Source organism: Bufo bufo, chromosome 7 (genome assembly GCF_905171765.1).
Source record: "Bufo bufo chromosome 7, aBufBuf1.1, whole genome shotgun sequence".
Lineage (NCBI taxonomy): Eukaryota > Metazoa > Chordata > Amphibia > Anura > Bufonidae > Bufo > Bufo bufo.
Window position 1 is genome coordinate 88,104,344 of NC_053395.1, and position 13,268 is coordinate 88,117,611.

Here is a 13,268-nt window from a genome sequence, read left to right on the forward strand (position 1 = left end):
AAGCAATCTTAGTCAGTACATTCAACCATTTCCCAGAAAGGGGTGAGGAACTCATCATGTTGGAGGTCAGGGCTGTCTGCCCCCGTTAGTACCTCTAGGCCTTGTTGGAGGTCAGGGCTGTCTGCCCTCGTTAGCACCTCTTGTCCTTCTTCAAGGCCAAGGCTGTCTGCCTCCGTTCCTGCCTCCTCTCTTTTTCTCACAAGCTTCACTCGGGTGGCGTGGATCCAAGTTGGAGATTGTTCAGTCAGCACAGCTGTTCTGGTCACTGCAACCACGGTAGTGGGTGGGCCATATGCGAAGTCACCTTGGGATTTTCCTTTCTTCAGTGTTTTGATCACTACCTCATCCCCCACCCCGGTGGGTGGGTTCCTGTGGAAGAGAGGGAGACTTACAAGCAACTTTTTCCTCAGTTTTATTAAGAACCTGTATCAATTTGGTGACATATTCTTCCCTTATTAAATCAAGATCACCTTCCTGCACTATCATTGGGCGTCTTGCCCAGGGGGTGGGGAAAGGCCTTCCCATGAGTATCTCGAATGGTGATAACCCTAACCTCTTATTAGGTGTCATCCTTATTTCTGCAAGTATTATGGGTAGGATCTCTTTCCATTTTTCAAAAGTACCTGCAGTGGCCTTCCTCAATTTATCTTTGATAGTCCTGTTCATGCGTTCCACAATGCCAGAACTTTGCGGGTGATATGGAATGTGAAATTTCCATTCTATATGTAGTAATTTAGCAATTTCCTTGTTGAGTTTGGAGGTGAATGCTGGCCCTTGGTCAGATTCAATCATCAGAGGGCATCCCCACCTAGGAATGATTTGTTGAGTAAGTATCCTTGCTGTTGTTTTAGCATCCTCTGATTTGGTGGGGAATACTTCAGGCCATCTGGAGAACATGTCAACAATCACCAAAGCATATTCCTGTCTACCATGAGTTTTGGGAATATGTGTGAAGTCTACCTGTAAATGGGTGAATGGAGTAGTGGGATAGTCAAGGTGTTGATGGACTACCTTCAAGGGGTTGTTGGGGTTGTTCCTCAAACATGTAATGCACCTGTGTACATATTCTGTTACTAACTTTTTGATGTCAGTAATGTAAAAATTTTGACTCAACAATGACTGAGTTGTCTGTATGCTGTTATGTCCTGCTCCATGGAAATGTGCTATGAAGATGGAAGCACTGTGTTGGGGAATACATGGTCTCCCCTCTTTGCAGAGTAATTCTGTCTTAGAATTTTTCTGCAATACTGGATAACACCAGTCTTGCCGTTCCTGTTCAGTGGCGTATCTTTGAAGATCGGTAAGCATTTGTGACATCTCAAGGGTTGGAGGTGCCAAACATGGCATCTCCCAATGTTTACATGGACCTGAGGGGCTGTAGTCGGCCGCTCGTTTCGCCTCCCTATCTGCCAGCGCATTGCCCTGTGAGACATGATCCTTACCATTGGTGTGTGCCTTGCAGTGGATAATTGCCAATTGTGAAGGCAATCTGATGGCTTCAAGTAGATCTGCGACCAACTGTGAGTGTGAGATGCATTTACCATCTGCTGCAGTGAAACCTCTTCTGTGCCAAATCATTCCATGATCCCACACTACCCCATGTGCGTACCTACTGTCAGTATAAATGGTGACTGTTTTTTCAGCATGTAGAATGCATGCCCTGGTAAGGGCAATGAGTTCAGCTGCCTGTGCAGACTGAAACTTTATGGGCTTTGCCTCTAGTACAACATCTGGGAGCATGACAATGGCGTAGCCTGTACAGTAACTGGTGTCATCTGGTCTGGTGCATGAACCGTCTACAAAAACCTCTGGAGCACCTATAATGGGTGTGGATGACAAATCATGTCTTGGAGAAGTTTCGTGTTCCAGGACCTGTAAGCAATCATGTGTATCTGTGAGGCAATCTTCCTGTCCTTTAAGGCCTAAGAGAGCATTCAGTATTGGTGCTGGTCCTGAGGTGTGGGAAGCATACTTGATTTCGAGTGAAGGGTCACTGAGCAGTAGTACCTCATATCCTGAAAGCCTTTGTGCAGACATGTGTTGTGTGTGGATGCCCTTGAGTAGGCCTACAACATCATGTGTGGTGTGCAAAATGGTGTAATGTCCCATTGTAAAAGGAGTTGCCAACTCTACCATCATAGCACAGGCTGCAAGAGAACGCAGACATGCCGGCATCCCTTGGACAGAGGTGGGCATTACCTTCGAGAAAAATGCACATGGGCGCAACTTGCCTCCATGTTCTTGTGTCAGCACGCCCGCCATGGTTTTACAGTTTTGTCGTGCAAACATGTGGAAGGGCAGTTTGTAGTCAGGGAGGCCCAATCCTGGACTTGACATTAATGAACATTTCAGATAATCAAATGCATTGTACATTTCTGAAGACCATCTTATTAAATCAGGTTTGTCCTGCAGTGTTGCCTGTTTCAAGATATTATCATGGTAGGAACAGTCTGGGATCCATTGTCTGCAGTAGTTTATCATTCCAAGGAAGGATAGCATTTCCTTCTTGGAGTGCGGGGTGACCAATCCCGCTACAGACTGAACTCTCCCTGGACTGATCCTCCTTTCCCCCTTTGTCAGGACAAACCCCAAGTATTCGACTTGCTGTTTACACCATTGCATTTTCCCTAATGACACTTTGTGTCCACATTCAAACAACCATTGTAACAGTGATATACCATCCTCAATGTTGGCCTCCACTGACATACTGCACAACAGTAAATCATCCACGTATTGCAACAACACGGAACCTTGGGGGGGGGGGGGGCCATGGTTTTAAAGTCATTTGGAGGACAATGCTGAACACTACAGGTGAATCAGCATATCCCTGTGGCATTCTTGCCCAGGTTAGTTGTCGCCCCTCGAAGGAAAAAGCAAAAAGTAGTCTGGTCTTCTTGTCAACTGGGATAGAAAAGAATGCATTTTTCAGATCTATCACACTGAACCAAACAGCGTCTGCTGGAATGGCAGATAGCAACTGAGTAATGTCAGGTACAATAGGGGCTATAGGCACAATGATGTTGTTGATTTCCCTTAAATCCTGCACAAAGCGAATTGAACCATCTGCTTTTGCCACAGGATTTATGGGAGTGCTGAAGGGTGAAATCACCTCTTCCAGGATGCCTTCCTTTAAAAACTCTTCGATCATTGGCCTCAAGCCCTCAATTTTTTCTGTGGACAACGGGTACTGTTTCTGGAACACTGAGAGGACACCTGATATCACAGTAGCCTTGTAAGGTGTGCAATCTATGAACCCCGTGTCATATTCATTTGAAGACCATAATGCAGGGTTGATGTTGTTGAGTTCTGGGTGGTCCTGTATGTTTGCAAGAATCAGTGGCACTGGTGTAGAGATTGGAATGAGATCTGAGTGTACTCTTATGCCCTGATTTTTGGCTGACACTTGTAAATCAAGCTTAATGAACAAATTTCTCCCTAACAGGCTGACAGGGCAATCTGGTATAATGCTGAAGGCATGGTCTGTGATGTACTCCTTGTCCATGGTCTCAAGTGGTAGTGAGTCAGTTTTGAAAGTTTTTGTTAAAACCCCATTAATTCCCATAGAGGGCTCAGATTTTCTCAATGGTCCCTTGTATAAATCTTTACTTAACACACTTGAAGTTGCACCGCTATCTACCATGAATCCTACTCTTCTTCCTCCCACTCTCAGTAGAATAACAGGTGTGTCTTTCCAGTGTGTGGTGACCTGTGTGAAAATCGGGGTACCTCCCTCCGGGCAGCATCAGTATGATTGTTGTTGCTGATTCCAATCAATGGGGAATCTTGGTTGTTGGCCTGTTTGTTGGGGTCTTTGTTGAGGAAGGTTAAAAGACTGTGTATTTGTGTCTGGTACCTGACTTTGGCCCTGTCTACCCCGGTGCCTCCTGGGCTGTGTACACTGTCTTGCCCAATGTCCTTCTTTCCCACAGTTATAACAACAGTTATTTTGTATCTGATCTTGTGGGTGTCCTTGCTGCCACTGTGTGTTCTGGTTGTAACTAGTATGTCCTCCTCTCCTCCTTCCTCTGCCCCCTCCCCTGTTGTTGGCATAGGCATGTGTGGGTGTGATTTTTCTGATTTCGAAACATCCTGCTGATTCCTTTTCATAAAGGTGTTTTTCAAAAGTGACAGTGTCATCTGAGGTCCATGAGGATACACCTTGTTTCACTGGAAGGGTTAATTTGTCCGACAGATTGTTAATGAATGTGGAGATGATCAGGCTGTCGTTCTGGAGGGTAGGGAGTCCTGCCTCCAGTCTCCAACAGTCCATGAATCTCTTCCAAAACTCAGTAACAGACTCTGTGGGCTTTTGTTTACAAGCTACAGCAATAGGCAGAGATGATTTTTGTTTGAATACCTTATTCATATGATCCTCAACTTGGGTCCAAATCTTCTTCATTCCTTCTTCTGTATTGCATGTACCGGCTGGCATCAACAGTTCCATCTACTAGTGTAGAAATGGATGGGACTTCATCCCAATCCCAAGCAGTATGTGTCCCTATGATGCCATCTATTATGAGCCTTAAATCCTCTTGTGTACAATTTCTGCCTTTACAAGCCTTTTTAAGATAGGTGATGGTTCCCAAAGGAGCCACTGTGGGTTTGGGGCAGTGTTTGATAATTTTATTAAGGTCCTCGATGTCCATGGGTTTCTTCATTAAGTGTTCTCCTATTGTTATGAAGGGTGCACTGAGTTCTACCTGTTCTTCTTTAGCTTCTATTCCCTTGCTGCGTGTGTGGTACTTATATTGTTCTGCAGCTTTCTGTTGTTTTTGACTGTATTTTGTTTTCTCTAGGTCGTCATGGACCTGCATAAATGTAGCACCTATATCTTCGTCCTGTATCTCCTGCATGCTTGGACATATGTGTACAGGGTTTAGTGTGAGATGGGGTGCAGGGGCGGACGGGACAGTGTAAGGTGGTGGGTTTGGCTTTTCAAACACGTCTTTTAATTCTGTTCTTTTCTCCATTTTATGTAACTGACTGTCATCTTTTGGAATCTTATTAGTTTTCCCTTTCTTCTTATTTGATGGTACATTGTACCAATGTGGGGCTATCTCCAACCATTGTTCACCCCCTTGTATCATGTAATCCATATTCCAGGACGGATCATGGTCAAAATGTGGCCATGCTTCTTTGTCTTCCAGACAAAGAACCTTTATCATGTCCATGTGGTACGGGCTATTATCGCCGTCCCTGGGAAAGGGGCTAGCAGCTTGCATGAACTCAGTCCATCCAGCTAAGTTATCCACCCATGGGTTAACTAGGAAGTAATTTGTGGGACTACACCGTGCAACATAAACTTTGCATGTTTCTCCCGTCTCGGGTTTGGGATAATTGTTTTTAGACTCTTGTGATCCCATTCCGTCTGATATTTTAATGATGCTACTTTCCTAGGACTGGCTGCACTGAACCTTTAAGGCTCAGAGAAATTAATCCTGTCAACTAGGCAAAGGACTCAGGTCTGATCACAATATATCAGAGAGTTTCATCAAACATATAATTTGTTGCTTTGGTCTGCTGCTTGTGTTCACCTATCTGTGGGTTAATGGATTGCTCCCAGCCGGGGGTGGGGCGTATTGCAGACCTCCGCAACACAGTAAAACAACAATGCAATGTCCTTAAAACTCTATGCAAATAGTGAACTTCAGTCCGTACACTTACCACCCGGACATCAGTATCCTTATATCAACTCTAATATTCTTATACTTTAAAACAGCTTTAAAAAGTAAAGAGTCAAACCAAGCTCCGTCTTTGTCTCCCTGAGACAATATTATCTAGTGCGCACTATATTTTCTCTGAGTGATCCTCACGGCGGACTCCCGGAGTCCCCGGGTCACTCCCCCAGACTCCCGGAGTCTGTACCCTGTATCCCTGATACAGTAATTATACTAGAAGTTGTAGGTTCTACTTACTAGATCGGGACGTGGTCCTCGGATCGGCCAGAGGACAATAACAGATGCCTTCCTTACCGAACACGAGGAAAACCTTCCCGATCCCGGACGCGAGCCCCCAACTGATAGGAATCTCTGAGTCCCACTTGGTACCTGGCACCAAGCTTCTAGTATCGGCTTGGTTTGAGTCCTTTCTGACGTCAGGAGAGCGCTTCACTCAGTAGGTAACGAAAGACACAACAGTGATGTACTGAATGAACACTCTAAGGTTTATTTTTAATGCACACAGGTTATATAGAGGGGGCTTTACCCTCTTTATTAGCATCATCGTATGTTATGTATTTAACCTATCATATTAACACGTTATATTCTGCAGTCAGAGAAATAGAAACAAAAACGGAACTTCCATATTAGGAATATTGTCCGGGAGTAGTGCCAAAGAGATAAGATTCAGGGTTACAGAGAATAGAAACCTTACAGTATATTAGTTTCACAGCAATCAGAGTTAGTACCTAACATAGAAATGAAACTTCAGTAAAAGCAGAATTGATTTTGACATAATAAAGAACATGGATTCCTTTCAGGGGTCATTATTTCAGAAGACTTAAAGGTAGGCAGACAATGTCATAGAGCAGCAGGAAATGCTAGCAGAATGCTTGGGAGTATAGGGAGAGGCATTACCAGTAGAAAGAGGGAGGTGCTCATGCCGCTCTACAGAGCACTGGTGAGACCTCACTTGGAGTATTGTGCGCAGTACTGGAGGCCATATCTCCAGAAGGATATAGATACTCTAGAGAGATTTCAGAGAAGAGCTACTAAACTAGTACATGGATTGCAGGATAAAACTTACCAGGAAAGATCAAAGGACCTGAACATGTATAGCTTGGAAGAAAGGCGAGACAGAGGGGATATGATAGAAACTTTTAAATACATAAAGGGAATCAACAAGGTAAAAGAGGAGAGAATATTTAAAAGAAGAAAAACTGCTACAAGAGGACATAGTTTTAAATTAGAGGGGCAAAGGTTTAAAAGTAATATCAGGAAGTATTACTTTACTGAGAGAGTAGTGGATGCATGGAATAGCCTTCCTGCAGAAGTGGTAGCTGCAAATACAGTGGAGGAGTTTAAGCATGCATGGGATAGGCATAAGGCCATCCTTCATATAAGATAGGGCCGGGGCTATCCATAGTATTCAGTATATTGGGCAGACTAGATCTGCCGACACATTCTATGTTCTATGTTTCTATAAATGCTACATATCAGTTTTATTTTTTTTTATTTTTTTTTTTAACTGCCTGGCCCTGTAAAAGTGCACATGATGCGACAGTTGCAGAGAAAGGGGAGCCTGAAGGAGTAACTACAGTGCCCTCATTGCTTCTTTACATATAGTAAAACATAATTTTTCTCAGCAATGTGAGCACATATGAACATGAGAGCAACACAGATGCCTTCATCTGCCAAGCGCTCATGCAAAAGGTCAGCCAGTTTTATCGGTACAAATCTGCTGAAAGATGCGTGCAGGCAACGACACATAAAGCCACTTAATATAATGTCTGTAGATTGGTGCTAAAGTCCTTGTTAGCATGTGCCAGTTCCCCGGGCCGTGCAGTGTTATTAATTGGAGGCCACTGATGAACGGGTCTGGTCATACGTCCCACCGTTATTAGCCATCTTCAGGACAGGAGAGCTGTACAATTAGATGCAGGTTGGAATAAACAAGCAGATGGCGGTATGCTAATGAAGACTTTGACAAATCTTCTATGGACATCATATTGGTAAACGTGCTGTTTCCAACATGTGTGAAAATGTGTGGCCAACCCCTTTAATCTATAAAGTATTGCATAAAATAGGGCTTGCATGTACTTGCCTATAAAAGCAAATTTCACAGGACTCACAAAATGCATGTTGTCTTCCAGGTGCATATGGATCAAAGCAGTAACTCCCCACCAAACACAGGTAAGTGCATTAACTTGTTGGGGTTCACAACTGAGAATTACAGATGCTCATCGCCCTAAAAAATCCAGTACTTGGTCCAAAATTTGTTAGCGCGTGCGCCGTCCCATTTAGTATTCGGCGCAGTGAGTGAAGCCAGCAGCAGGAGAGCGTCCTTCACTCACTGCGCCTGCGCCAAATCTATCTATCCTTTCTATCTACCTGTTATTTATCGAGTTACCCATCTATCTAGCCCAAAATCTATATACCTATATTTATGCCTGTTATCTATCTAGCTACCTATTATCTATCATACTGTCTATTATCGTGTTTAATAAAATATTATAAATATTTTATCTATTATTTATCTATAAAATACTATAAATATTTTATCTATTATATAGCTCTGTTATCTATCTATTATCTATCTATAATCGTGCTTAATAAAATACTATAAATATTTTATCTACTACCTATCTATCTAGCTGTTATCTATCTACCCATTTATTAAACCCCTTTTTTTTATATCTTTTTACATTTTATTTTAGCATTTTTCTTTTTATTGTAGCACTATTCTTCAATATTTTTGCACTTTATTTTACCATTTTTTCATTTACCTTTACTTTTTCGGTATTGAGTTCCGTCCTAGGGGCTTAATACTGGAAAAAAACTGATCAGTTTTATCCTCATGCATTCTGAATGGAATATGTAATTGTAGGGGACAAACAGCTGACATAAATATTAAGGTGTCAGTTATTCATTTATATCTTAATCTATATCTTTATTATTTTATTAAGCAGGATGATGGATAGAAAAATAAACAGTTAGATAGCGATATAATAGATAAAATATTTATACTATTATTTTATTAAGTAGGATTATAGATAGATAACAGATAGCTATATAAATAGATAATATTCAATGGGTTGTGTAGATGCTCACCCGTCTAATATCATGCAAGGTGCTCTAGGTCTAACTGGCTCACCCAGCCAGTGGCAAGATTACGTGAAGATAGGTTTGATAGATAGACTGGCACACTAATATCTGGGATCCAGTGAAAGGCAAAGAGTAGGAGCGGAATGAGTAAGTGTATAAAATCTAATTTATTGCCCTTAAAAATGGGTTAAAAGGTAAAAAGTACAAAGAATGATACAGTAGTACAGAGGATAGTACAATTATCCGGATTGAAATAGTCTTATGGTGGTACAGTTCCCCGGAACTAAAAAAGTACAGTATTCCGGAGGAAAATGAAAAGTCTCAGTGCATCAGCCGTGCCTTAGTTAGTTGACGGTCAATGTGATCTGTGCCTGTACGGCCAGGGATAATCCACTGTATAGTGTGCTGGAGCAGTGGGTCCCTTTCCACAGAAATAGTGATGTTGGCACTATGATAAAAATGGCTGGTTGTGGTGCACAACGTAAAACGCTGTTTGTAGTGCACAAATATTAGTATAAGTCAGGTGGCAAATGTTTGTAAAAAGTCACATAAAATGGAAAAAACCTGTTAAAAATCGATGTGGCAGGCCGGCAGATTTTGGAGGTCTCCGGTGGCATCCGATCCTTTCCTGTGCGTTGTTCGGGTGGATTCCCCTTTCCAGGTCTGCGAGTGGAGTGCGCAATGGATTCTATGCCCCACATGGTGTTGGTGTCCCACATGGTGTGTGATCAGCGTCCCACGTGATCCAAGACGGTCGGCGTCCCACGTGATTCAAGACCGCTGGTTGTGCGAATCTGTAGTGGGGGGGTATGCCGGCTAGTATATTGATAGAGAAGCGCTTCCTATTAGTGGTTGATATCCTCTGTAAGCGGGTCTTTCACAAGATGCGTTTCGGAATCCTTCCTCAGATTGAGGAAGGAGTCGGCTAGGACTCTGAAACACGTCTGGTGAAAGACCCGCTTACAGAGGATATCAATCACCAGTAGTAAGCGCTTCTCTATCAATCTACTAGCCGACACACCCCCCCCACTACAGATTCGCACAACCAGCGGTCTTGGACCACGTGGGACGCTGATCACACACCACGTGGGACGCCAACACCACGTGAGGCGTAAAGTTCATTGTGCACTCCGCTCGCAGACCTGGAATGGGGAATCCACCCGAACAACGCACAGGAAAGGATCGGCTGCACCCAGAAGAAGACGTCGCAAAGGTAATAGCAGGCAGAGTATTGCCTCCGTGTGGGATGCCACCGGAGACCTCCAAAATCTGCCGGCCTGCCACATAGATGTTTAACAGTTTTTTTCCATTTTATGTGACTTTTTACAAACATTTGCCACCTGAGTTATACTAATATTTGTGCACTACAAACAGCGTTTTACGTTGTGCACCACAACCAGCCATTTTTACCATAGTGCCAACATCACTATCTCTGTGGAAAGGGACCCACTGCTCCAGCACACTATACAGTGGATTATCCCTGGCCGTACAGGCACAGATCACATTGACCGTCAACTAACTAAAGCACGGCTGATGCACTGAAACTTTTCATTTTCCTCCGGAATACTGCACATTTTTAGTTCCGGGGAACTGTACCACCATAAGACTATTTCAATCCGGATAATTGTACTATCCTCTGTACTACTGTATCATTCTTTGTACTTTTTACCTTTTAACCCATTTTTAAGGGCAATAAATTAGATTTTATACACTTACTCATTCCGCTCCTACTCTTTGCCTTTCACTGGATCCCAGATATTAGTGTGCCAGTCTGTCTATCAAACCTATCTTCACGTAATCTTGCCACTGGCTGGGTGAGCCAGTTAGGCTGGGTTCAGACCTGAGCGTATTTGATATGCGCGTTTAACGCGCGTTTTTGTCGCGCGTTTTTATGCGCGTTTTTTGCAATAGTAAACGCGCGTTTGTGTGATTGACTGCAGTGTCCTATGGCCACAAACGCGCGTCAAAACCCCCCAAAGAAGCTCAAGAACTTGTTTGAGCGTAGGGCGTTTTTCAGCGCGTTCAAACGCGCTGTAAAACGCTCAAGTGAGAACCAGGGCCATAGGGAAGCATTGGTTTTCATGTGTTGAGCGTTTTACAGCGCGTTTGAACGCGCTGTAAAACGCTCAAGTGTGAACCCAGCCTTAGACCTAGAGCACCTTGCATGATATTAGACGGGTGAGCATCTACACAACCCATTGAATATTATCTATTTATATAGCTATCTATGTATAAACATTCAAATATAAAAAATACATTATTTTGTGATCCAGCCTTATAATATGCGGATCTCACGCATAAAACAAGTTAAAAAACAAAAATTGGCCGAACTGGTATATTAAGGCTACTTTCACACTCTCGTTTTGTGCGGATCCGTCATGAATGGATCCGTTCAGAACAGATCCGTTTGTATTAACTTTAACATAGTCAAGACGGATCCGTCTTGAACACCATTGAAAGTCAATGGGAGACGGATCCGTTTTCCATTGTGCCAGATTGTGTCAGTGAAAACGGATCCGTCCCCATAGACTTACATTGTGTGCCAGGACGGATCCGTTTGGCTCAGTTTCATCAGACGGACACCAAAACGCTGCAGGCAGCGTTTTGGTATCTGTCTCCAAAGCGGAATGGAGACTGAACTGATGCATCCTGAGCGGATCCTTTTCCATTCAGAATGCATTAGAATGCAAACGGATCCGTTTTGGATTGCTTGTGAGAGCCCTGAACGGATCTCACAAACGGAAAGCCAAAACGCGAGTGATAAAGTAGACTTAGGCCGAATGCACACGGCTGTGTTCCGCGGCCGAGAGCGGTCCGTGGTATGCCGGGCTGGATTCCTGTTCAGAGCAGGAGCGCACGGCGTCATTGGTTGCTAGGACGCCGTGCGCTTCATGCCGCTGCTGCACTACAGTAATACACTGGTATGATCTATACGAGTGTATTACTGTAGTGCAGCGGCGGCATGAAGCGCACAGCGTCATAGCAACCAATGACGCCGTGCGCTCCTGCTCTGAACAGGAATCCAGCCCGGCAGAACACGGCCGTGTGCATTCGGCCTTAAACTGTACTTTTTGGACGGTAATTCAGCAAACGTTAAATGCCCATATGTTGTTTTTCACATTAGTTGGCGATTCAGCAGATATCAATGCCCATATGTTGTTGTTCACATTGATTGGGCTGCTGTTAGTCCATGTGAAGATTACACGTTTAGGTCAATATTCAGATGCTGCGTATATTCATGCGTTAGTATGTTCATTCACATGGATGATAGCAATGTGGATTTTAATAACTGGCAATTTTGCGGAACTAGTTTAGGGAGGGTGCTAATTTAAAGAAGCAAAGTCTACGGTATGTGTGAGCTGTGCTACTTGATAGTTTATAATGTGTTCATTCTAAAGCCAGGTGAATTTTGCAGGTTACTCACAACTGCGATCCTCTCTGCGGGATTCTCCCCCACTTGTGTGTGTCCTCGCTGTGTGTTACTTGCTCGGATTGCGTTACAGCTTGCTCAGAACAAACTCAGGGGCTATACTCTGTAATTGTTTAACTTGTACATAAAAAGAGATCGCCATCCTCAATGTCCTCCTGTCGGCTCTCAAAAACAAAACCAGACTCGTTTCGAAACAGAGCTCGTTTCTTCCTCAGTCGTATGTTTTAAAAAGAATATAGACCCAGGATTCCATCTTGGATCTTTTTGTCTTGATCAAAGTCAGATCAAATCCATGGCCTGGATCTCTATAGATGGCTTGGATCACTCAAATAAATGTATCATTCATATAGTACGTTAATAATAATCAAATTTAAAACATAATATTGGACATATTCACAAGATACACTGATTAATTAGCGGTGACCAACATTAAATACTAATATATACTAAGCGTTGCGATATAGTACACAACTTTGTCTACTAGCATATACATCTCCATCAGTTGTAATGTATTACCACTGATATTGAGCACTGGTTTACCACAGTGTTCCCAAAACAACCAGCAGACAAGATGCCAATTAGATACTGCTGATGGGCTATTTTTCAATATATAAAATGGGAACCATGCGTTTTTGAGGGCCCGCGCGTTCCCTATCCAGAAGAATAAACCTCTTCAAACTTGATCCATCCAATTATGGATAGAGTTGAGCGAACACCTGGATGTTCGGGTTCGAGAAGTTCGGCCGAACTTCCCGGAAATGTTCGGGTTCGGGATCCGAACCCGAACCGAACTTCGTCCCGAACCCGAACCCCATTGAAGTCAATGGGGACCCGAACTTTTGGGCACTAAAAAGGCTGTAAAACAGCCCAGGAAAGAGCTAGAGGGCTGCAAAAGGCAGCAACATGTAGGTAAATCCCCTGCAAACAAATGTGGATAGGGAAATGAATTAAAATTAAAATTAAAAAAATAAAAATGAACCAATATCAATTGGACAGAGGTCCCATAGCAGAGAATCTGGCTTCACGTCAGCAGAGAATCACTCTTCATGCCATAGCAAAGAATCTGGCTTCATGTC

At 43.3% G+C, this 13,268-nt stretch overlaps 1 protein-coding gene across 2 annotated transcripts in view; it reads left to right on the forward strand.

The window, feature by feature from the left end:
• The window catches only part of NABP1 (nucleic acid binding protein 1), a 116,807-nt gene that overhangs the window by 78,881 nt on the left and 24,658 nt on the right, over positions 1 to 13,268 (forward strand). For both annotated transcript variants that reach the window (XM_040439410.1, XM_040439411.1), the window contains one exon: positions 7,811 to 7,850. In XM_040439410.1, coding sequence (XP_040295344.1) covers positions 7,811 to 7,850 — 40 coding nt within the window. The remainder of the gene's footprint in view (positions 1 to 7,810; positions 7,851 to 13,268) is intronic.